Source organism: Sinohyriopsis cumingii, chromosome 2, assembly GCF_028554795.1.
Source record: "Sinohyriopsis cumingii isolate HCF-2022 chromosome 2, ASM2855479v2, whole genome shotgun sequence".
NCBI lineage: Eukaryota > Metazoa > Mollusca > Bivalvia > Unionida > Unionidae > Sinohyriopsis > Sinohyriopsis cumingii.
The window spans coordinates 108153400-108178267 of NC_142962.1; the positions used below are offsets into that span (position 1 = coordinate 108153400).

General features: G+C 34.8%; 1 protein-coding gene across 3 annotated transcripts in view; it reads left to right on the forward strand.

The window, feature by feature from the left end:
• Positions 1 to 24191, forward strand: part of LOC149805587 (uncharacterized) — a 228397-nt gene extending 204206 nt beyond the window's left edge. For all 3 annotated transcript variants that reach the window (XM_089950221.1, XM_089950222.1, XM_089950223.1), the window contains exons 11-16: positions 1519 to 1624; positions 3052 to 3239; positions 7514 to 7668; positions 8390 to 8561; positions 13242 to 13501; positions 14358 to 24191. In XM_089950221.1, the coding sequence (XP_089806347.1) occupies positions 1519 to 1624; positions 3052 to 3239; positions 7514 to 7668; positions 8390 to 8561; positions 13242 to 13501; positions 14358 to 14592 (1116 nt within the window). In that variant the 3' untranslated portion in view covers positions 14593 to 24191. The remainder of the gene's footprint in view (positions 1 to 1518; positions 1625 to 3051; positions 3240 to 7513; positions 7669 to 8389; positions 8562 to 13241; positions 13502 to 14357) is intronic.
• The last annotated feature ends 677 nt before the right edge of the window (positions 24192 to 24868 follow it).

The window sequence follows — 24868 nt, forward strand, 5'->3', positions numbered from 1 at the left end:
TGTAAAATAACCTTCCTGACAAGATCTAAATGCTCCAGTGGCCTAATGGTTAGAGCATCTGGCTCGGATGCGGGAGGTAGTGGGTTCAAACCCCGGCCAAGTCATGCCAGAGACTTACAAAAAATGTTACTAACAGTTGCCCCGCTTGGCGTTCAGCATTAATATGTTAGTGTTAGGACTGGTCGGCCTGGTGCCAGGATAATGTGACTGGGTGGGACATCATGCTACATGTCTGCGGCATGATGCCTCAGTGCTAGACATCACTATAAACTGCCACACTGCAGACATCGTAGCGAAATGACTGAAAAATTGTTAAAGCTACATAAAAAATCCAAGTCACACACACACTGACAAAATCTAGATTGTGTACATTTCAGGAATAATAATTCCATCTACCTGCATTATAGTACATATTAAAATAATGTTAACAGATTTTTATGTTCATCTGTCATGTCATCCTGAAATATCATAAAGTGTAATGAAATTCACTTTACATATTTATATACATTTTTAACCTTGCACCTTTTTTTTAAAAAGGTGGGGGGTTTATCAATTGATCCAATTGTACTATGATGAAACCCTTCCTATGTGGTTGGAAATATAGGCTATAGATTTAAAAATTTGGGATATGGTTTGGGTGGTCTCCAGATGTCCATAATGGGTTTAACATTTTGATGTAACCAATGAAATGGGATTAGAAGGGCTGGGAATTAGTTAAAAATCGTCAAAATATTGTAGTTATAAATCTGACAGTTGGCATGTTTACCATTGAGATCGTGGCTTTAATATAAGTAATGGGTTCTTAGATTACATGTTAGTATTTGCTCCAGAGGAAGGTAATGTTGCCCCAGTTCATAAGTTTGAAACTGTCGAGATCTTCACTTTATAGCTGCATATACGTTCAAAGGACATGAAAAGATCCAATCAGGTGTAAATCCAATACAGAATACAAGTCATGCCCCATGAGTAAGGGAATTGCCCCAGGGTTGTACCTTGGAACTTTTGAATTTCCCCGTAAACATATAAAAGTTTGAATGACATGAGATGAATTCAGACATATATCCAGTACAGACCCTGGGGTAGGAGAATTGCCCTCTGATCATAACTTGGAAACTGTTTTTTTTTTTAAAAAAAAAACACCATGTAGTCATAGATACACTAACTGGACATGAAGAGACATTTATATTGCTGCAGCATTGGCCCTGGGTCAGGCTATATCCCAAGTAACAAAGCTTGAATATACAGTGTAGTTCCATTGACCGAGATCTAGCATTCTGTTATAAGACAGAGGAATTACAAAAGAACAGTTTTTAATTACTGGACCGCCTTTTTCTCTGTGTGTTACTGGTTCAGAGGTGACCATGGTGGTGTCAACACCTTAGTCACAACAGTCTTGTGTGTTTTTGTTCAGTTATTTGATATTTCATATAACATGTAATATTTTATTCAGGCAACATATATAAATATGTGGTTTTTAAATGCTATACTTTAATATGCGTTCTTGCTCTTGTCAAACAGGGGGAGCTGCTAGCAACATGTGACACCAATGTCCGGTGTCTGGAGGCCATTAATCAGCACCTAAACTCGGCAGATGTGCAAGAAGAGGACATCAAGACCATTCAAGGTTTGTGTCAGAATTTTAGTAAGTGATGGGCTTTGAAACAAATTTAATGTTATGAAAATTTATTGCAAATATTGTTCACAAGTATTAGGGTGATCATAATAATAAATATTACATGTTGTGCTGTGATGTAAAACCAAGCAATGTCCTACAGCAAATACGACATATATGTAGGATGGTCACATCCCATAATAAATATTGCATATTGCTCTGTGATGTAACACCCATCAATGTCCAACAGAAAATATTTTTTAGATGTTGGATGATTACATATTGATGCTGAATTGTGACATAACACCCAGCAGTTTCCTGTAGCAATTATCATGTACATGTTTGGTGATCACATCACATCTTAAATGTTGATGCTGAACTGTGACATAACATCCACTAGTTTTGTGTAGCAAGTATCATATACATGTTGGGTAATCACATCTCCTGTCATAAATATTGTTGCTGAATTTTAGCATTCATCAAAGTCCTACAGCAAATTACTCATACATGTAGTGTGATCACATTGTGTCCTAGATATTGCATCTTGCACAATAAAGTAACACGCGCAATGTCCTACTGCAAGTATATATATATATATATATATATATATATATATATATATATATATATATATATATATATATATATATATATATATATACATAGGTTGATCACATCATGTCATAAATATTGCATGCTGAACTGTGACATAAGACCCAGCAATGTCCTACAGCAAATATTACATGTTGCACTGACACAACACCCAACAGTGTATTACAGCAGATGTCATGTAGATGTAAGGAATCACATCATGTTGTAAATATCTGCTTTAATAAAACATCTCAATCCTGAATAGGTACTTAGCTCAAACTTTCAAGATTTTTGTTGTGTGGGGTTTTTTTTAAATTAGAACAGAAACAGTGCAGTTTTGCTACATGATAAAATAGGCTTTTGTTGGATAATTTAGCATGACTTCATTTAGGGGCAAACATTGAAGCTGAGTTAGGTGCAAACTTGGAAGCTAAGGTAGGGGCAACCATTTAAACTCAGTTAGGGGCAAACATTGAAATTCAGTTAGGGACAAACATAAGCTGAGTATTTGGATGAGGGTATTGTGTATATTGAGGTATATCAAGAACAAATTCTTACCAGATTTTTATTGAGCTTTTATGTAAATTTTATTTGGATTATTCAAGATACCATTTTCTATGAAAGTTTGAGAGACTTGTGGCTTGTACCTGGACCATGTACCCTAAGCAGTTCTTATGTTGGTGCTTAAGCTAATAGCTTTGAATGCAGGATATTTTATGAATTAGCTCAGTAGCCCAGGCTCTATTTAAAAGAACTTATTATACCATTATAATAGGTAACTGAAGCAATTTATACATTAGTAAATATTCACATTTAGTCTGGTTATCAGCTGTAGTCTATGTTTTCAGATCTGCTGTATCAGTGGGAGAAGCTACATGCTTTGGCATCAGAGAGGAGAAACCAGTCTCAGGAATTGAAAACCATGTATGCCACCCTGCAAGCCAGCCAGCAGGTGTTGGATGAAGGGGTGCCACAGCTAAACAAAACCAGGTTTAAGGACATGGTGGAATTACAGGCCACAGTGGAACAACTCAGGGTTGGTGTACCTTTAGCAATATTTTGTTTAACACATTAACCCCTACTGATGAGTTAACATGGCAGGAGATAGTAGCCTACTGCCGAGCTCTGTAGCATCATGGTCATAAATGATACACTAAAGTGGATGGTATTATAGAAAGGTAGACAGATGTAGCTCTACAATGATACCAAATAATCTGGAATATCTAGTTGCACTCCAAAATACAGATTTTAAAAAACCTTATTTTTTGGACCCAATTTTTTTCTACCCAAAATTCGCCTGTGGTCGGAATCCGATTTTTTGTCCGGACTTTAGACTTTTAGGTCACAGATCTAAGGCAAACCAGTATGAACTGCAAACAGACAGATGAACCTTTGCAAAAATTAGGATAAGATGGGCATTTGGAATAAAGAGTGGTCTCGTTACAATAATAATTGCTCCATTTAGCAGCAAAAAAACAAAAAAAAACTCCAACTTTTACCCTTCTGCTCATATGCAAGCCAAATAGCCAATGAAAAACGATGTTTCTAACACAACTAGGCAGTATGTTATTGAAAGATCACCTTGGATTTGGTGGTTTTCGGATCTATTCAGAAATAGCTTTCAAAATGTGTTTCCTGCTCGATTTTCAGGCAAAAATGACAAAAACCTCCAGGGGTTAATGTGTTAAATGTTGTTCTAGCCCGAGATACTATTATAAATATTGAGTATTACAGTATCACCTGAGAGTAGTTGAAATCTATTTGTCCTATTTGACATCTTTTCCAGCTTGTCTTAAGTGTCCAACCACATGTCTTTGAGTGTCTGACTGCTTATTAGTTTCTGTAAATTCATTATTTTTGTGGGTATAAATTTTCATGGTTTCGCAAAAAATGACTTTTTTTGTCAGCACTTTAAATTTAATAACAGTCATTCTGTTTAACAGACAGTCACATGAAAGAAATGGTCTGTGACACAGTTTTCTTAGTAATTTCCTATCATAATTATAGATTTTCAGCATCTTTTGAGCTAAATACAAGGCAGTGGGATAATCTTTCATAACATAATGAAATATTGTGTACAAATCACTTTTCCATATCTGAGGTGGTGGACATTTGTTTGGTTTTTTTTCCACTTGTGCCTTCCACAGCTTTCAATGTAAACAAGCTATTACAAAAATTTTGAAAGTGTGAAAGTTTTTCAGAATAATGGTTTTGTTTATTGTCTGACATATAGTTTAGCTGAATAAATTATTTCTGCCAATATTCAAAATCAAAGGCATTATTTGGATTATTACTATCAGAACAATTATCAAGTTTTCAGTCAAGTTGAATAAAGTCTCTGTTATTACTACATGGATGTAAAGCTGTCCTGTAATTTTGGTCTGCACAGTTAAGTTAGCAGAGCCCTATGTGTCTACGTTTTTCTTAATAATTTAGCTTCTGCAAAATAACTTGACAAGGAATTGCTGGATTTCAACCAAATGTGGTATGCAAATTTCCATTGTTTTGATCTCAAAAGAGGTTGTTTTCAAGCCTTCATCAGAAGAATTATGACCCTTGATTACCTGTCTGTCAAACTTTTCTTTCCACAACTTAACTTTACCAAGGATTGCATGATTTCAGTTGGGATATCCAGGTTTATATTTAGATTGATTGTCAATGTTCTGTGATATCGTTTACAGGAGTTATGTCCCTTGATTGGCTGTCTTTCTGACTTTGGTTTCCACAGCTTATCTTAACATAGGTTTGTTGGATTCCAACCAAATTTTGTATGCTGCTTTTCATTGATCAGATATTGAAAGAGTTAAATTCCAGCATTTTACATCATCATTTACAAAAGATGACTCAGTGGTAGCATACCAGACTCAATCCAAAGATCCTGTGTTTAACCCCTGTCATGACCGTCTTAGAATAGCTGTCATTGTGTGTGCTTTGGCAAGCATTTAATTTGATATTAAATAGTGATGTGCCATTAAACACCAGCCAACCGACCATCATTTAAAGGCATTATGTCTCCTGGTTTTCTCTCATCCAAACTTTGGTTTCCTAAGCTTAAGATTACCAAAGATTGTTTGATTTCCAACAAATTTGGTATGTAGTATAATATGATTGGACCTAGAACAAGTTTCCATCATTCCATAACATCATTTACAGGAGTTGTGCACCAAAATTGTTCATCTTTCAGACTTTGGTTTCCAATACATAACTTTAACAAGGATTGTTGGGTTTCAACCAGGTTGGCTACCTTGGAGTGTTTTTGTGAAAGGCACTTATCTCCCATTGCCTCAGTTTGATGTAGCAAATTTCTTCAAACTGCCACAGAAACCAACACAAATAAAAGAAAAACTAAATTTGACATGAAGCTGTATATTGAGTTTGATTTCTACAACATCATTCAGGGAAGTTATGGCCACTTGTTTTCCGTCCTCTTTTCTTGTGTTTGTGCTGTATAATTGTACTTAGGATGTTGTTTATGTGAGCCAGATTTGGCATACCCCTTTAGATTGATCAGACTTGAATTTGTTTGATTTCCAGCATTCCGCAACATTGTATATTGGAGTTATGGCCTGATTGTCCATCCGACTTTGTTTTCCACAGCATTACTTTAGCAAGGATTGTTGGTTTTCAACCAAATTTTGAATTTGGAACTTTATGTTGATGAGATCTTGGAATGAATTTTTCCAGCAATTCACATTATCATTTACAGGGATGGTCCTGGCTTTTAAAAAGCTGTCACCAAAAAAATCGCCAACCTCAATATTTTGTCGCCAATTTTCAAAAAGTGTCGCCAGAACAAGTAGTATACATTTTTCCAAGTGCTAATTTAGTCTATTAATGTAACAGGCAATGAAAATTACAAAAGATGGGTTACTTAATTCTTTAATTACAACAAACATTAACAAAATGTTATAAAGTGTTACATGAAGATCCGTCGCAATTTTAGGGCTGCCCACTTGTTGAATGCAGTTTCAAAGTCTAATTTTTCACATCTGTCTGTGCTGATTCTCATGAAATTCTCGAGAGACGAGATGCAGAGTTTATTTCTGATGTCAGTTTTTATGAGGTTCATCTTACTGAATCCACGTTCACAGTCCACAGCACTGACAGGTGACGCCAGTAGTCTATCAGCAGCAGCCCCCCCCCCCCCATGGCTAGCTTCACAAAGCTTGTAGTGAATTGCTTCCTAAATCCCAAGAATGATCACTGAATGCTGTATAAATTTTCTTGACAAACAAAATATGATCTCCATTCCCACGAATGAAACTTACACGAGTCAACACCTGGCAATATTGGACTGTATATATAAGCATAAATTCACACCCAATTTAGAGATTCTTTCACTCTTGTATTTTGAGAAATAAATAATTATTATTAATTATGCAAAACTGGTTGGTTTTTTTTTGTGCTATTTCTTGTTTCGGAGTTTAAGTCTCAGCAGCCGTAACACGGATTGATGGCAAAAGGAAAAGATCAATGAGTAAAATGCTGCACTGGCGACAGACATAATTGTGATTGAGATTTTTCCATTTGCTTTGTATTTATACACAGTAGTCGGTACTTCAAAGGTTATCGGTTTTCTATGAAGGTTAAAAAAAAAAAAAAAAGAAAAAAAAAAAAAAAAAGAGAAGATTTAGCCATTCAGTTAATTGTATCTGTTCTATTCACGTCTTCAGAAGTCGGTCAGTTGTAGGTATAGTGCTGTAGCATGATTGACTCTATCGCAGCATACAGTACTCAGCCCAGATGTCAGCATAAGCAGATTATGATGTAACAATGCACTGTAAAGATGGGGTTGTCAATACGAACAAAAGATTGTTTGTGTAACAGATTGATTCCAATGCATTGCTTAGTCAAGTTTGTGGCTTCCTTTCGTTCTCCCTTGTAATTTATCCAGTCCAAATCTATGATTGTATGTACAAATTAAATAACCAAAAAGTCTGTCCCCAAAAAAATCGCCAGATGGGATATTTTTGTCGCCAATAAGGAAAAAAAAAATCGCAATTTGCGACATTGGCGAAGCCCAGGACGATCCCTGTCATTTAGAAGAATTACCATGCCATGATTTCCAGTCCTCCTGTTTATGGTTTCTGCAACATTGATTTTCTCTTTCATTCAACCAAAATTGGCTTACAGCTTTATGTTGAGGAGACCTTGAACAAGTTTGGTTTCCATCATTTGGAGGAGTTGTGGCCTTGCTTCCAGCTTTTGTTTCCCATCACAGATACCTCTCTTTTAGGCCTTGCTAAGGAAACTAGTTAAAGGTCCCTTTGCAATGCACCCATCACTAACAGCTCTAGTTATCTTTTTCAGGTTAAAGAAAAACAGTTGGAAGAACAACAGATAATGTTCAAGGAACTGAGAGGTGCAGTAGAGAACTTTGCTGCACACAATTCGTCTGTTAACATGGAGAATTTCTTAAGACAGACATCAGACCTGCAGGATAGAACTCACAAGATGAGACTCAGGTTAGGGTAGAAAAACAGTTATAAAACTATCCCCCCCCCCAAACATTTTAAAGGGGTCAAATGATGACGTATTCTTTACAGAATTTAGGAATATAACAGTTGGTATGATAGTACCATAAGACTTCATATTGAAATGGGGTTATTTATATATATCTGAATAGATTCGCCTTCAACAGCAATCATAATAAGACAAAAAAGTACCTGGAAAATGTTGAAGTTACATGTTCTTACAACTGTACCAATATTGAATGCTTGGAGCAATGTAGGAATAAAGGTATAGTTTAATGATAGAGATAAAGATAAGTGGACAAGTTATTACATGGCTTTAAGCCAGGCATGTGCACTCTTCATGTGGCCCATGACCTGGTTTTATCCATTCATTTTACTTTATATTGCGTGGTTACAAAAATAGCTATCTGGCCAATGCCCCAGAGGGCACATGCCTGTTTTTTAAGTACTCGTAAAATTTGCCTTTCAGTCAATCCACGAAATTCTTAATCAAAAATATTATATAACTAGGCTTCCTGCCACGCTTTCATTAAAGCAAGATATTATCAGTTGTGAGCTCGATTGTGGACTGTGGCATGTGACTCCTGCCACTGCAGCATCACTTTATTGATGGATTTAAGTTTTGGAGAAAATTACATTACACTTCAAGTTTCAGTCTTTCATAATATTCTCGCAGCACATATCACATTCATTTTTTGGGTTTTATTTACAGCTGTATTGAGGCAGTGAGAGCTCTACAGTGTACTCAGCAGGTCTGGCAGGAGTACCGGGATACAAGGAAGGAGTTAGAATTTCTCCTGACACAAGAGAGAGATCTACTTCAGAAACTGGCATACTGCCAAGAAACAGACATGAACTGTGATGATGCAGAGAAAGATTTGAAGGTTAGTTGTTGGCAGAATGAAACATTAGGTTTAATCCAGCAAAAATATCCACTGAACACAAAGATAGGGGGTCTCTTTCACTTAAAGATATTCTTTTGATGTTGAAAATTGTGCTTATAGCATTATCCCTTGATACATGACAATGTATTAATGAGAAAGGCTTCATTGAAAAGCTTGCTCAGTAAAATGTCACATGCTTTTAGAAAGGTTCCAGAAGAGGAAACCAGTTAATCGGGAAAGATTGACCCTTAAAATGCTATAATGTTTTGCAGTACAAGATCCCTCACTGCTGAATTGTTTGAGAAAAAAAAGAAAATTGCAGTTTTTAAACTGCATGTGTTTCAGTAAATATACACAATAGATACACAAACCCTATATGAAAAATGATGGTGGATGTCTAAACTTTAAGATTAGCATCAAGGCACGTATGCAAGTGTAACATATTTGCAAATACAGGTAAAATGACAAGTTAAAATTATATTTCATCTGTATTTTTGTTTGTTTTTTTTTTTAATGAAAAAGTTCAAATATATCTAAGAAATATTAAATTCTTTAGTAGTTCAACCATGTACATGTAATGTCTGTCACAATGTTATATCTAAATTGTGAAAATCAAACCCATTGCTATAATCATGCAAAAAAGAGTTTTAGCTGCTCAGGTGTGACAGTCTGCAGTTTCTTCAAGTGACTGTTCTCCTTCAAGTCTGTTGCATTAACTTGCTGATCTGCATAATGATTTGTTTGATCTACTATCAGATGCAATAACTCGTCATCAGAAAGGTCTTAAATAGTCCATAGGTTCAGTATTCGCCATCTCGACATTTAATTTTGAATTACCAGTGAAGGGGGGGTGACAGGCATGCCATCTTTTCTCGTCCAGCCAGCATGTACATCAGACTCCAGTTCCACATAAATTCCTGGCTCAAAATCACTCATAGGTATTTCCATCAACCCTTCACCAGCTCCAGTAATTTCATACTCCTCAAATCCTTCAAATTCATTGTCATCATCACTATCAGAAGTCAGTATTTGTTGCAAGAAATCACCATCATATTCAATGGGTTTGGTACATAAATCTGATCTCAATTCCTACTGGGCTACTGACGATATGATATCAACCCCATACTTCAGCAAAAAAAATGAGTATGGGACAGATTTCTAGCTATTCTAAGCAATTTACACCTGGCAGACAATGAGAACAATCAAGGTGACTCTTTACACAAAATTTTCACAATTTAGATATAACATTGTGACAGACATTACATGTACGTGGTTGAACTACTAAAGAATATAATATTTCTAAAATATATGTGAACTTTTCCATTAAAAAACAAACAAAAATACCGATGAAATATAATTTGAACTTGTCATTTTATGTGTATTTGCACCTCTACATGCAAATATGTTAAACTTACACATATGCCTTGATGCTAATCTTAAAGTTTAGACATCCACCATCATTTTTCATGTAGGGATTGTGTATCTATTGTGTATATTTATTGAAACGTGTGCAGTTTAAAAACTGCAATTTTCTTCTTTTTTTCTCAAACAATTCAGCAGTGAGGGATCTTGTACTGCAAAACAGTAGGGCACTTTAAGGGTCAATCTTTCCCAATTAACTGGTTTCCTTTTGTGGAACCTTTCTAGATGGAGACCAGCAATGTGTCTATCAGCTTGGGCAGTCTCCATCAACCTACAGGTTGCTTACTTGCACATGCCAATATTCCTCCACATTGCAGTATGTCTGATCTTGCTTGGACCCAAAGTCTTCTGATTCTGGGGTCTGCTGTTTGGGAATTCTGATCGCCATCTCCAGATACTGGCATGTATGTTTCCATTTTTCTTCATCAAAATCAACTTTGTTGTTACCTTCAGTACCCATAGAGATTCAGGTTTCAGTCTAATACATGCTGCAAATGATCAAGATAGACAGGTATACCGTGTTAGGGCAATAGAATCTCTCTCTAAGATTGAAGGGATAATAAAGGGTAGAAAGCCTCTTCTGGTGGATTGCCACTGCCATGAAGAGCTTGTCATTCCACAGAGGCATTCTTTATGAGATTAAAAGCTCAAGAGATTTGAGTTACAACTCTGCCTCATGGGTCTACTTAAGAATTTTTCTTTGGAGAACATCATGAAGGCAACTTTTTGACAATTACATGCCGTCTTCTCCTCCTTCTACCTAGAAAGGCCATTTTTCTTTGAGGTCCATGGCTGCGACAGAGCATGCTGTCCAGAGAGACATCAGCATTTGGTAAAATGGATTTCTTCTTCAAATGGTAAATACTTTCCATTTCTCAGTTTTTTAATCAGTTTTAACACTTAACTTAACTGATAAATTCAGCTACACACTATCAATGGGTACGATATTGCTGCTATTAAAATTGGGGGGGGGGGTAAACTAATTGCAATTACGCAATATTTATCCATTGCTATTGCTGAATGTCCTCTTCCTTCACCACTCTGATGTCTTGGTATAATTGTCTTCTTTGAAAAGATGACTGTTCCGCACTTGGTCATGCAAGATGCATGAATGTTTATGTTTGATTGATAATTCTCCACTCTATGGGAGGATGTATTCACATCAAACAGATGAGGTTTTCAGTATGAAAAAGAAATAGCTACACAATAGTAAGTACAGTGTGAACCCGCTATAACACGGTAGTTGGGAGCCGTAGAACAATAAAATGATACATGTACCCAAAAAAAATTGCGAAGGGGGGGGTAGATAATAAATGTGGGTGGTAAAATACATGCTTCATCGGCACAGTTACCGTCTTAAATTGATGCATATTAAATGAGAAATACACCTGTAGTGAAAACAGAGAAGGCATATATAATAGTTTACATTATTTAGAGAACCACAAATCAGTACATATATGTGAATACTATTTATATATAAATGTCTAATGTATAGCATGAATAAAGTATCAACACCATGTAATCACCTGCAAATCTCATCATATACATTGAATCCACAATACAAGTGATTCCATCGAAAATATGCACACACACACACATTTAAAATATTAAATAATTTTGTCACAGGTGATATTGGCCTGAATTCAGTGGAAAAACATAGCACAATCACGTAACGAATGACGAAGCACATTTACTTTTAAGTACATCCCAAGTCAGTAAAAGTTAGTTTGCGTTTTAAACCGCCGTTGGTAGCATTCATACACATAAACTTTTTCCATGCAAAAAGGAAACTTTCGCTGCACAGTTAACATGTTCCAGTCACGTTGGAAAATGCAAAAATCCATCAAATTCCATCACTTTTATTTAAGTTTGGTACTGACTTCCTTTGATGAAAAGTTCTTTGTTTTTATTGAAGATTGTAGTTGGCTTTCTTTGATGAAGGGCGCATGCATTATTGTAGTCACCTATAAAGGACAGCTTTGGAGACAACCAACAAATGCCCATTTCTTATTGTGGCAGCAACATCAAATAATGGTATTGCTTGATTGAGACTGACTTTTTCACCATTTGCTGAGTATGTTTTCATGACAATCAGTGCTTCAGAGTTAATCTGTTTCCTTCAAAATTTCAGCAAACTATTTTATCTGGGTACATTTTTAAAAAAAAGGAATTGGCCGTCATTTGGACTATCCTAGTATCTGTTCCTCTCAGCCTTTTGAATAAAGCAATAAGTAAGTTTTTTTTTTTTTTTCTTAATATATTTTATGGTAGCAGCGTGATGCTGCCTTCTATGCATGCATCATTTAACAAAGGGTCAACAGACGATAGAGACTCGGGTGTTCTGGTCTGATGACAGGGATTAGTACAGAAAATGTGAGTGTTCTGAAGGATTTAATTCTGAGTGAAAAAAGAGGAATTTTACATACCATCCACATACAAATGTCAGTCTGTGTAAATATATTAATTACTAGCAAGCGGCCAAAAATCTGAGATAAGATAGATTTCTAGATAATGCCTCGTCCGGTTGATCTCAGTTACCAGAAACGTCAACAACTAAAAAGCGGATATCTCAGCATATAGTACTCATGCTAGATGTCAAGATAAGTGGATTATGATATAACAATGCACTGTTTAAATGGTTTGTCAATATGGACAAAGAATTTGTTTATGTAACAATAGATAAATTTCAGTGCATTTTATATCGAGTTTGCAGCTTCCTTTCATGGGGCCTCTGAATTTCTCCACTCCAAACCAGTGGTTGTATATACAACTTTAAACATCCAACAATGTTGCCAATAAAAAATTTGGCAGATGGTATATTTTGCTGCCAGTAAGGGAACAAAATCCAAGTTTGTGACATTGGCGAAGCCCCACGCGATCCCAGAATAAACTTTTTATGCATTATTTTTTGTACTTTTAAGAACAAAAAAATACTTTTTCGTGTACAAGAAAAATACATATAAAATTTCAGGAACCATGCCACAATATTATTCCCTTGTGATCTCTTCCCAAAAATCATAATGAACTTTTTACATTTTTTTCTTCATACTTTTAAGAAAGAATCTTTTTTCATGTAAGAGAAAAATACATGTATATGAACTTTTGGGAGCCACACCATGACTGTGTTATATCCAAATTCATGTTATAACGGAACATGCTGTAGCGGGGTCACACTGTAATTGTATAATGATAAGTAGACCCCTATCCCCCACCACAAAAAAATGCACTTTACCAGATATAAGTCTTTATCACTTTCAGACTCTACTGACAAACCTTGAGTTGTACGAGCAGAAGCTGTTAAAACTTCAAAAATTGCGTGCTGATTTGTCTGAGGTCTCCGATGATGAAGCTCAGGTCAACCTGACAGCAGGAATTGCAGATATCCGCAATCAGATCTTTGTTGCTCAGAAGCAGTGTTTTGAGTTACTGAGATCTGCTAAGTTAGCTCAAAGAAATGTAGATGAAATTGAAGAAGAGGAGATGACGAGCAAAGTGCTAGCTTTGGATTCAAAAATACAGTAAGTCAAGTAATTTTATCTCTTAGACTTATGTCTAGTCCAGAATTTAATGAATAGGACAGATAAGGACTAATTTCCCATGCCAGCAAATTGTTTCCAATTTATAATTTTATTGCAAAACTTTGCCCATAAATGGCTGGGTAGGACATGCTTTATGTGTCTCATTAAATGCAGTATAAAAGCAAGAAAGTAAATTTTAAACATGCCACATATTTGAGAGCTTTGGGATGTGGACATCGAATGCCCAACTTGTCCCATGATATTGCAGAACAAATGTTTTGTTCTATTTGTTCATTGTGAAACGAAATCACTTTGTAATGTATATACAGAATTAAATGTTTACACCATGAAAATCAATTACCCGAATAATAATACACAGCAAAAAAGAAGCTCCTCCTCAAGGATAGCATATTATGCACAAACTAAAAATGTCACAGCAAATATTAGAAGTGCCTCCAGCATTTAGACTTGTAAATTGTCCCAGGACAAGTTGTAAATTTTGAAGAGCCTCAGTGGTTAGTATACTTGACCATTGGATCAGCCTGGGCAGGTTACTATGGTGTTTCCTCAGGCAAGGCACTTAACTCTAATTGCCTTGGTACTAATGCTACCCTGATCTATGATGCCTCCATTATATACTTTCTACACTTTTCAAAGCTTGAAATTAGTAGGCTGTAATGGAATTACAGTCACAACAGATCAACATAATTATATTCTATTACATTGTTTTGGTGTCTTTGGCAAGTTCTCTCCTGATTCTCAAAATTTGTGATGGTCAAAATCCAAATTTCTGCTTAAAACTTTAGCATTATACCCTATTAAGCTTATTACATTACAAACTGCTGTTGTTTTTCAGGCCCTGTCCATCCACACTGGTAATATCAGCACCAGACTTCAAGCCCAATAAAGAGACAAGAGTCCGGACAGGCTGTCCAGCATGGGTCAAGTCCTTCCCCCTCCATGCCATAGCTCTGGCAATATTTCTGGGACTCGTATACCTCATTAACCCAGAGTGGCTGGACAAACTAGCCAATTTTACATTAAGAATCTCACCAGAACTGAAGTATGTCAATGGCCCCCCACCTATATAGAGCCTCATGTATAAAATATATGATAGAGTTGTTGTATAATGTACATAGATTACAGCTGACATGTAACCAGGTATGAGCAAGTTAAAGTATGTTCATGTATATTGATGTAAAGACAAATGCTGGCATACTCCCAGGTTCTCTTTATAGGTAAAATAAATGCAGGACAAATTGAATAGGGATGTTTGCTAATTGTGATGTACAGTGCAGCAGTTGACAGTTTCAGTGTAGTGAAGAGAGACAATTTCTAAACAAACCTTGAGCTTGCCAGTATACTTACTAGTTGTATATACCCATGACTGTATCAGCACAAGTGAACAAAGACTGATGGTTGTAAAAGTCAGTTATCATCAGTCATAGAGGTTATGTAAAAAGTCCATAATTCTTTAATTTATAAAAGTGTATGCAATATCTAGCACAAAGAATTTGTAAAATATGGATATCAAAGGCTTCATAGTGTATAAGTAATACTTTTTTCTGTGTATTAGCCTAAAGTGTGTATTAGAGAATAATAATTAGAATGATAATAATTAGAATAAATGTTAGTGGCAGAATTTGTTAAATTATTTTTATTTTAAACAAATTCTGATACCAGAATTGTTTTTCAGATAGAATATTTGTGAAAACTATTTTATAGTCAGTTCAGTTGTTTACATGTTCAGATTGTAAAAGATGGCATTTTCAACAATGTAAATATGACAGTAATAAGTTTGCGGGGAAATTGTACTTTGACCATTTACAATTTCAGGTTGTGAACTTTAAAAAGTTCTGAAATATTCTGATACATCAGGCTCGGTACAGGTGAAATATGTCATTCGATGTTCTTCAGAATGAAAAGGCAAAACAACCGGTGTTGCCAGTTTTATGTTTCATATGAAGTAAAGTTGTGGAACACCTATGTTCATGAAGACTGAAAGGGTTGTTTTCAAGGATATATCACTTGTAAGGGCAACATAGTTTTCATTAAGCCAGGTATTGAAAGGTATTTCAGATCACTTAACAGGAAGGGCTTTCCCATTTTCATGACATTCAGTTGTTTCAAGTTGTGAAACAATATAAATTATCCCACTTTGTGACAATGAAGATGAAATGTTCAAGGTGCAGTAATATTTGTCAATATGTAATCTACCGACTGGTAGAGTTACTATACAGTGTGCCGACAGGTAAATATAGATTTCCTGTGATAGTGAATGAATTGATGTGATTCATTTAATTGACTTGAAATAAAGCTGTTCAAGAGGTGTATACTGTTGAGCTGACAGAAAAGTTCCAGTTTACAGCCTTCCAAAATAGAGCTGATCTTGATCACAGAATGATACTCAGATGTATCAAAGGCACACAATTCTTGCTACAAAGCAATTCTTGCCAAGAGGCAAGTTATGTGTACCAGTCTTATGACTTGAGTACAGGGATAAATTGTGCATATGTATGCACATATAATGTCTGCTTGAAATGCAGACAAGTGATTTTTATCGGTGTCCCTTTGGAGATGAAAACTGAAGGTTTGCCCAAGGGAGCAAAACAGTTAAGGGCACAGAGTCTGCAGAATGCAGAGAGTGGTAAATCAGTTGTTACCCTGATGAAATCACTAGAAAGTGAAGTATTTAAAATGCCAGAATGGCATATATCCTGTTATAGGATTAAAGAATGGAACATGAAGACACATGGCCAGTCATTTGATTGGTTCAATAATGTCAGTATGAACTTAAAACATTCTTGTTCATTGTTGATGATCTAATTTCCTGGACATGACATAATTTTGGGAGTATATGGGCCTACATGCAACTCCACATGCTGAGTTCCACTTAGAGCATTTTCATTGCTATGGCAGTTGGAAGGGCAACATAGTTAAGATGGATTTAACAGAAAAGATTGTGGCCATGCATCTTAATATAGTAATATCTTTGCAAAACTTTGTTATTTGGAGAGAAAATATATTTTTTAACCATAGCAATTTCAAGAACTATTTGAGCAAAATAAGGTAATAAAAAATCTCTTTAATATATTTATCAGCAGATTGTTACAGTGCGAAAGTGCTCACAAATGCACAAAATTGTATTTAATTTGGATAAACTTTGCTAAAATACATTTTGGGCCCATTGACAAAATTAGAAATAATAACTTACTTTCAGCAAGCATTTGAAATTTCAAAGTTCTGAGTTTAAAAATCCAACAGGCTTGCTAATTTTATCTTTATAAATAGTTGTAAATAGGAAGATATTTTCTTTGATTATATTATTTACTTGGGTAAAAAAATTAATAAAAAAAGGTTTTAAAAGGGTGTAGTTTTGAACTATTATACATTTCTTTTGAGTGCTGTAATTACATGTTTATAAAAGTTAATAGACCAAACTGGAAAATGTAAGCATTGCATATTATGGCAATGAATTTTAAAGCATGTACTACCACATTCTGCTGTCTCTTTTTACCCAATACATCATCCTTGATCTCACTTGTAAGACATTTCTAACGCTGCATTTCTAGAACGCAGTACCTTATCATTTAACTATTGATTACACTGAGTGCCATTCACTAAAGCTCAGTAAGCTAGATGAAGCAGTACAATTACTTAGATTTATTAGTCTTGGGCACTTGTTCTGGCATTCTGACCACAGAAACTTAGTTGGAATGTTCATTCATCCTAGATTGAATGTTCACAACAAAAACAACTGTCTTTTGGTTGGTTATAACCTGGGCAGATCGACTAATTTGGTTGTCATGACATGTTTATTCAAGCCATCATACAGCTACGTATTTTCAGTTAAAATTTGTCATGGAATATTTAGCTATTTTTCAGGAAATGCAACTAAGGAATGCCTTTGTCTAGTGCTATGTGGATTAATCGGCCTTTAAACTAGATCTCATTATAATCATAATCACCAAGTTAATTAAATAATCTGTTAAGTTGACATAATTCATCATACTTAAGTATGCATTAAATAGTTCTCATACAGTATAACTTACATATTTGTAGTTGGATTTTTTTTTTTTTTTTGGTTGATAGAGTTCAGGATTGCAGTTTTAAATATTGCAGTCCACTCTGTTTGGGAAATATTTAGCTGAATGAGGAAGATAAAACCACCACATGCTTTTAAATAGTCCAACTACAAAATGCACATGCCTAGATCTGCTGTAGTGTAATGTACCGGCATATCTGGGTCTATGCAGTTTGCCAGGAGTAATCAGTAGAACCAGCAACATGGACCATGCTGATGATGGCATATCAGGAACTGTGTTGTTTGCAGTTGGACTCGGCATGTTAGTTAGCATTTGTGGTAATTCGGTTTCATGAGAGAAAAATATCATGAAGTAAAACACTAATATTAACATGATAAAAAAGTTCAAAAATGTCATGCTAAGGTCAAGAGGTTGATAAAAAATAAGTCACTTATCAGTTTGTTTTTCTGCCAGTACTGTATGTATCCATTTATAACACACCCAGCTGGAAACTACATGAACCTACATCTGCTGTTTGATTGAGTAAAGAATGTGATGACAAAGCACGTGTCTATACTGTTTGTAGCTGGGATACCAGTGTATCAAGTCCATTTACACGAATATCATATTTGAGTCACAGCGTATCACTTTTATCATTCTCATTATATTACAGTACTTTTTCTGAGATTAATTTAGCTACTGGTTGGTTGCAAGAGAGAGAGCTTAGGGAGTTTTTTTTGAGTTGTGTGAGTCGGCACATTTTATTCAAAGAAAAACTAGTAATCTTGAATTTCAGTCAAGACCATATGATATGTTGCAAACATTTAATTTTTTTTATATCATATTCTGTTGTGATAGCATGGGTTGTTCATAGAATAATAATAATTTTTCCACAAAATATTTTGACACTTTTATAGTTCACAAATAATGAGATAATTTAACTGTATTTTGTACAACATAATGAAGAAGGCAGCATTTCATGTTTAATTGATCATAGTAATTCATTAGAAGAAAATGGAGATTTCTATGAAAACTCTATCCTGATCATAGAATGCTATTGTTTTTAAAAAAAATCACTGATACGATTCTTATTTTACTCTTTGGGACTGAGATTCATTATTGGCTGAGACGGGCTTTTTTTCTTCAAGCAGTTTCACATCAGTTTATCATGACTGTCTTGAATGGTTGTTGTTCAGGGTTGTTTGTTGGTTGTTAAGAGAGTGTAATGTGATTATTTGTTAGTCTTCATTTTGATTAATTGTATTTATGATCTGTTTCATTATCTACCATATATTTTCCTCATGTACATGTGTTTACTTCGTTGGTTTGAATTGACATACTTCAGCAGATGGTGAAGCCTTGATTAATTTGATAATATTATATTATTTGAAAATAAAACAGTTGATAATTGATGTTGGAGATTTTTCATAATTGTTCTATTGACTGGGTCATTTTTTTACAATGTATTTTGCCATTTACAGGCTGTGGAAAATTAGGGGATTTTTAAGTCTTTATGGCACAAAATACGTATGTAAATGGTATTAAACTGTGTCATAAAGATGATATTTACGGACCTTAGCTCATTATACAGTCTTTATCATAAAAAAATATTTATTTGACTTACATTTTCAAAATTTTCTTTAGGTAAAGGAAGATTTTTAATGAATCATTTTCATTTTCAAAGATTTATTTTTAAGTTTCATTGTTCATAATTATGGTACATTTTCCTGTACATATATTTTTCCATAATACAATTATAATTTTATTTTATTTTTAAGTCAGAGAAATCCAAATTTAGAAATAATGAATGAAAATTTATGAAAATTCTCCAAGGTCATTTTGATTTGTTTAACACTTACTCTGTCAGTCTTGTAATACTACATAAATGTTGTTCTCTTTTCCACATGATACAGGGCTGTATTTACCTAAGTTCAAATAGTTGGATGTCCTCTGAATGCATGTACATAGACAAGGATATTCCAAATTATAGACATTATCTGCCTTGAAATTTTGAAATAGAATTCAGTTTATTTATATATTTACATACTGTTTCTTTTTAATTTATGCACTAGTAGTTGATATGTATACATTTTACTTGGTTTATTTTAAGGTTTCATTTAACCCCTTTTAATGGTTGTGAGATGTAACTTTTGTTGAATCAAGACATTCATTCCAAGTAGAATTTCAGTGCTGATGCTACATAATGTTTGCACATTCTGGTATTAAAGTATCAAATGCACCTGAAGATTGTAAAGATATATTGAAACTTTATACAACTCTTTATTATAAATTTATTAAACAGCAGGTAATGGATACAATGAGTGTATAACCTCAGCTATGATAAAAACAAAACACTTGTTATTTATTGATAAATAAGTACAAAATATTTAACAGAAAATGTCTTGATAATTTTTCATTTCAGGTTCAAATTTTACAATTCTATTGTCACCATTTTGACATAGTGATTAAAAAAATTATTTTTCATCAAATGTTCAAAACACTAAATCTTAGGATTATGAATTTTCAAGGATGTAGTAATATATATATATATATATATATATATATATATATATATATATATATATATATATATATATATACACTTCAAGTTTCTTATATTTTGTTTTTAATTTTAAAATTGCAAGAGATTGAATTTATTGAATGTTTGAAGAAAAAACCCAGCTGGGAATGAGCCAGTTTTTACATTACATACCAAATTTATTGTTTAGAATTCACCAGATTGAAACGTAAATTGTAATGTTTTGTAATGCAGTGTACATATTTAGCAATCTCGTTGTTGACAGTCATATATTTTGAAGGTGCTATGTTGCTGAAGTTATATTTTCCCCAGCACCCTTCTGTACTAGACTAGTCTGTTAACCAGGTGTTGCATGTTCTTTCTGTACTCGACTAGTCTGTTAACCAAGCGTAGCGTGTTCTTTCTGTACTAGACCAGTCTGTGAACTAAGTGTTGCATGTTCTTTCTGCACTGGTCTAGTCTGTTAACACATTAACCCCTGGTGACGAGTTTAAGTGGCAGGAGGTAGTAGCCTACTCGACCTCTGTAGCATCACGGTCATGTATGATACACTAAAGTGGGTGGTATTATAGAAAGGTAGACAGATGTAACTCTACAATGATACCACAAAATCTGGAATTTCTAGTTGCACTACAAAATACAGAGGGAAAAACCTCGTTTTTTTTTTTTACCCGATTTCTTTCTACCCAAAATTCGCCCGTAGTCTGAATCCGATTTTGTGTCCGGATTTTAGACTTTTTGGTCTCAGATCTAAGGCAGACCAGTATGAACTGCAAACAGACAGATGAACCGTTGCAAAAAATAGGAGAAGATGGGCATTTGGAATAAAGAGTGGTCTCGATACGAAAATAATGGGTCCGTTAAGCAAAACAAAAAAGAACTCTTTTAACCTTCTGCTCATGCACGAGCCAAATAGTCAATAAAAAACGATGTTCCTAACACAACTAGGCAGTATGTTCTTGGAAGATCACCTGGAAGTTGGTGTTTTAGGATGTATTCAGAAATAGCTTCCAAATGTGTTTCCTACTCGAATTTCAGGCGAAAATGCCAAAAACCTCCAGGGGTTAATTTGATAACCAAGTGTATCATATTCTTTCTGTACTGGACCAGTCTGTGAACAAAGTGTTGCATATTCTTTCAGTACTGGACCAGTCTCTTAACCAACTCTAGCATGTTCTTTTTTTGGCAAGTCATCAGTAATTTCTTTACCATGGTACAAAACCAGTTAAGTGGATGGCAAGAATCAGTTTTTATAGTAGTACAACTAGCTTTGGTAAGAACCATAAATAACAATGAATCCGTTAGTTGCTATATTAAATTATGAATGAATATAAAGGTTGTAAAGGATAGAGGTCATATTTACATCGTGATCAGAATTAAACCATCCTTTGTCTTCTTTATATCAACATGTATTGACAAGGTTCCGTTTTCCCAAAAAATGAAAGAAAAATGAGTTTTATCGTTGAGGTGCAGACTGAAAGTTTGCTCCTCTGTTTGGTTGAAAACACAACCTGAATAATTAAGTGTTAAGCACTTGAATCGACATTTAAATGAAATGCAGTTTAAGGGGTTATCATATTAAAGAAAAAGCAAATTAAGGGAGGAGTGGGTTTGGTATATCGTTTACAGGAAAAGCAAAATAAGGGTTAGTGTATGTATGTGTGATTTGGATTTTTAATGTAGCTTTTAACAATTTTTCAGTCATATCGATACGATGTCTGCAGTGTGGCTGTTTATAGTGATGTCTAGCACTGGGGCATTATGCTGCAGACATGTAGCATGATGTCCCACCCAGTCACATTATCCTGACACCAGGCCGACCAGACCTAACACTAACCTTTTAATGCTGAGGCCAAGCGAGGCAACTGTTAGTACCATTTTTGTAATAAGGGTTAGATATATCATAATGGGTTCAGTTTGATTGTTCAGTAGGCATATTGTAAACAAATAGGATTGATAGACTGGTTGAAAAGAACAGGTTTCATTTTTTTTCAGTACAGACTAGTTTGTTTGTTTGCTACATGTTTATTCCAAGTTTGCAGTATTTCTAACACCGTTATTTGCTTTAATACAGGTAAGTGGTTAGGTAAAGTTTGGAAAGCATATATATTTACATAACGTGTGATATGTAAATTGTATCATTTTGGAATTTCGGCAATCCATATTTGTTTCTCAATGATTTTTTTTTTTTAAAGCTGAATGTTACTTGATGTTGGAAAGATTTTTTTTATCGTTTCTCTTCTCTTGAAATTCAGATAGTTGTCATTATACTATTTCAAGAAAATTATTAAAAATTTGTATCCAACATGGATTATAATCAGTTTTTGGTAATAAATTGTAAATAAATGTAATCGTCATTTTTCACCAGAAGTATCCACTGTCTTTATGATTTAGTGTATTTTGCATATTTGTTGTATAACAGCTTTTGGGGGGAAAAGTATGAAAATATAAAAAATTAGGTCTATCTCTTGTGCTTATTTGAATACTACTATGTACGAATAATCATATCATGTTTATGTTTGATATTTAAATTTAAAAATTGTATTAATAATCCAAGCAAAACTCTTGGTGTCCAATCATAGTATCAGGAAAAAATTAGGTCATAAAAGTATATACTCTGGTCAAAATTGATTGCTTCTTGTAGACCAGAAGAGCTTATGGGATGGTCCGTCCATCCACGGCCGTATTATCCATCGGTACAGTAAGCGCTGGGCCAAGGGCCTATGAAAGCACAGACGCAAAGAGGCAGAGTGATGTTAATGTCAGTCACTTTATTAAAGAAATGCCTAGGGCCTGCAAGGACCTTTATACGGCCCTGCGTCCATCTGTTAACAGTTCATCCTAAACTTACAGAGGATTGTCATGAAACTTTACAAAAACCTAAACTTACAGAGGATTGTCATGAAACTTTACAAACACATTCATCCCATGGTCTATTTGATCTTAAACGAAAATGGTGCCACTTGGACATCCACTATGGCAGCCAAAGCAATCGTCTTTGAAAATCTTGTTACTGCTAATTCTCTCGAATGGATGGTCATATCAACATTGGGTTTTCACTAAAGGATCATTTATTATGTCTTGTTTGTCCTAAATGAAAAGGGCGCCAATTTGACGTCCAATAAAGCTGCCATGTCAGTCATCTTGAAAATCGTATCACTGATCTTGAATGGGTAATCATATAAAAATGGGGGTTTCACTAAAAGACTTCTTATGAGATCTTAATTGATCATCAACGAAAATGGTGCTTATTATCACCATAGTGTCCGTACTGAAAATCTTGTTGTCGCTACACCATATGAACGAAAAGTATTGTGCCATCGGGTTTTCACTAGAAGACTTGTGTCTAGTTGGCCCAAAATTAAACGGTTCCTTCTTTTTCCACCTCTGCAGCCATCTTGAAAGTCTTATTTTACCTACTGCTCCTGAATGGATACGCATATCGACGTTTTGTTCTTATTAAATGACTTTCTATGATATCTGGTTGGTCTTAAATGAAAAATGGTGCTGCTCAGACATCCAGTATGGCCAATAAAGTGGCCATCTTGAAAGTCATGTTATCACTACTCGTGAATGAATGGGCAAATCAGCTTGGAGTTTTCACCGAAAGACTTTTTGTGGTGTCTAATTGGCTATAAATGAAAATGGTGACGGTGCCGATCTGACTTAAAAGCGGGCATCTTGAAAATCTTGTTATGGTTACTGCTTCAAGATGGCTGGTTATTTATCTTATGATGTTTATTTGGTCCTAAATGGAATAGGTATAAATCTGATATCCGATATGACCACCATGGCAGCTATCTTCAAAATATTTTATTGTTAATTCTCCAAGGTGGAACGTCATATCAACATGGTGATTTCACTAGAAGATTTCTTGTGATATATTGTTAGCCATAAATGAGGTCTTGTTTGGTTCTCAAAGAAAATGTTGCCAATCTGACATCCACATCATCTACTTTGAAAATCGATTAATTGCCGAAGAATATAAGACTTGGTTGGAATTTGTGGACATTCCATATGGCCAGTAGAGCGTCAGTACCTTCCAGGGTTTCCTGTATAATTAGGCCCCGTTTAATTTTTTCTAAAGTATACTCTAGAGCGGGTGTAAATAAAAGGATATTATCTTTCTTGTCTTCCTTTGTTTTTGACTACAATAAGTATTGTTATACAAATTGCTTAGTCACCATTGAATGTTGTAAAATTTGCTATTAACTCTCTCTCTCTCTCCTTTCCCTCCTCTCCCATGGACACACCTATGTACAGTCTGTTGCCAGAGTCCATATAAGAGTTCATAGATATATTTAGTCAAATAATATGCATATAGCTGCTATGCATCCTCATCCCATTCCAATCACAATACATGGATGCATCTTGTGGTTACAATATGGCAGCCAGCTCTGGTGTATGTATGTGTGTGTATATATATATATATATATATATATATATATATATATATATATATATATATATATATATACACTCTCCATTACGGATCACTGCCATCTCACCTCTGCGCCGGTTCGAGTCTCGGATTCGGCCAATGTCGGTATGTGAGAAAGCTTGCCAGTAGCTTCTTGAGGTCGATGGTTCTTTGCGGGGTTTTCCCGGGTTCTTCCTCCGCCATTAATACTGGCCGCCATGTATCATCGTGTGCTGAAAAATGGCGTTAAACCCTACAACAACAACAAATATGTATGAAGTAGTAAATATGTAATAAATAAGAATGTATGAAGGAGCAAATACTGGTAATATGCTTTGAGTATTTGGTATCATTAACGAGCCTGTTACAAACCGTTGTTTGTC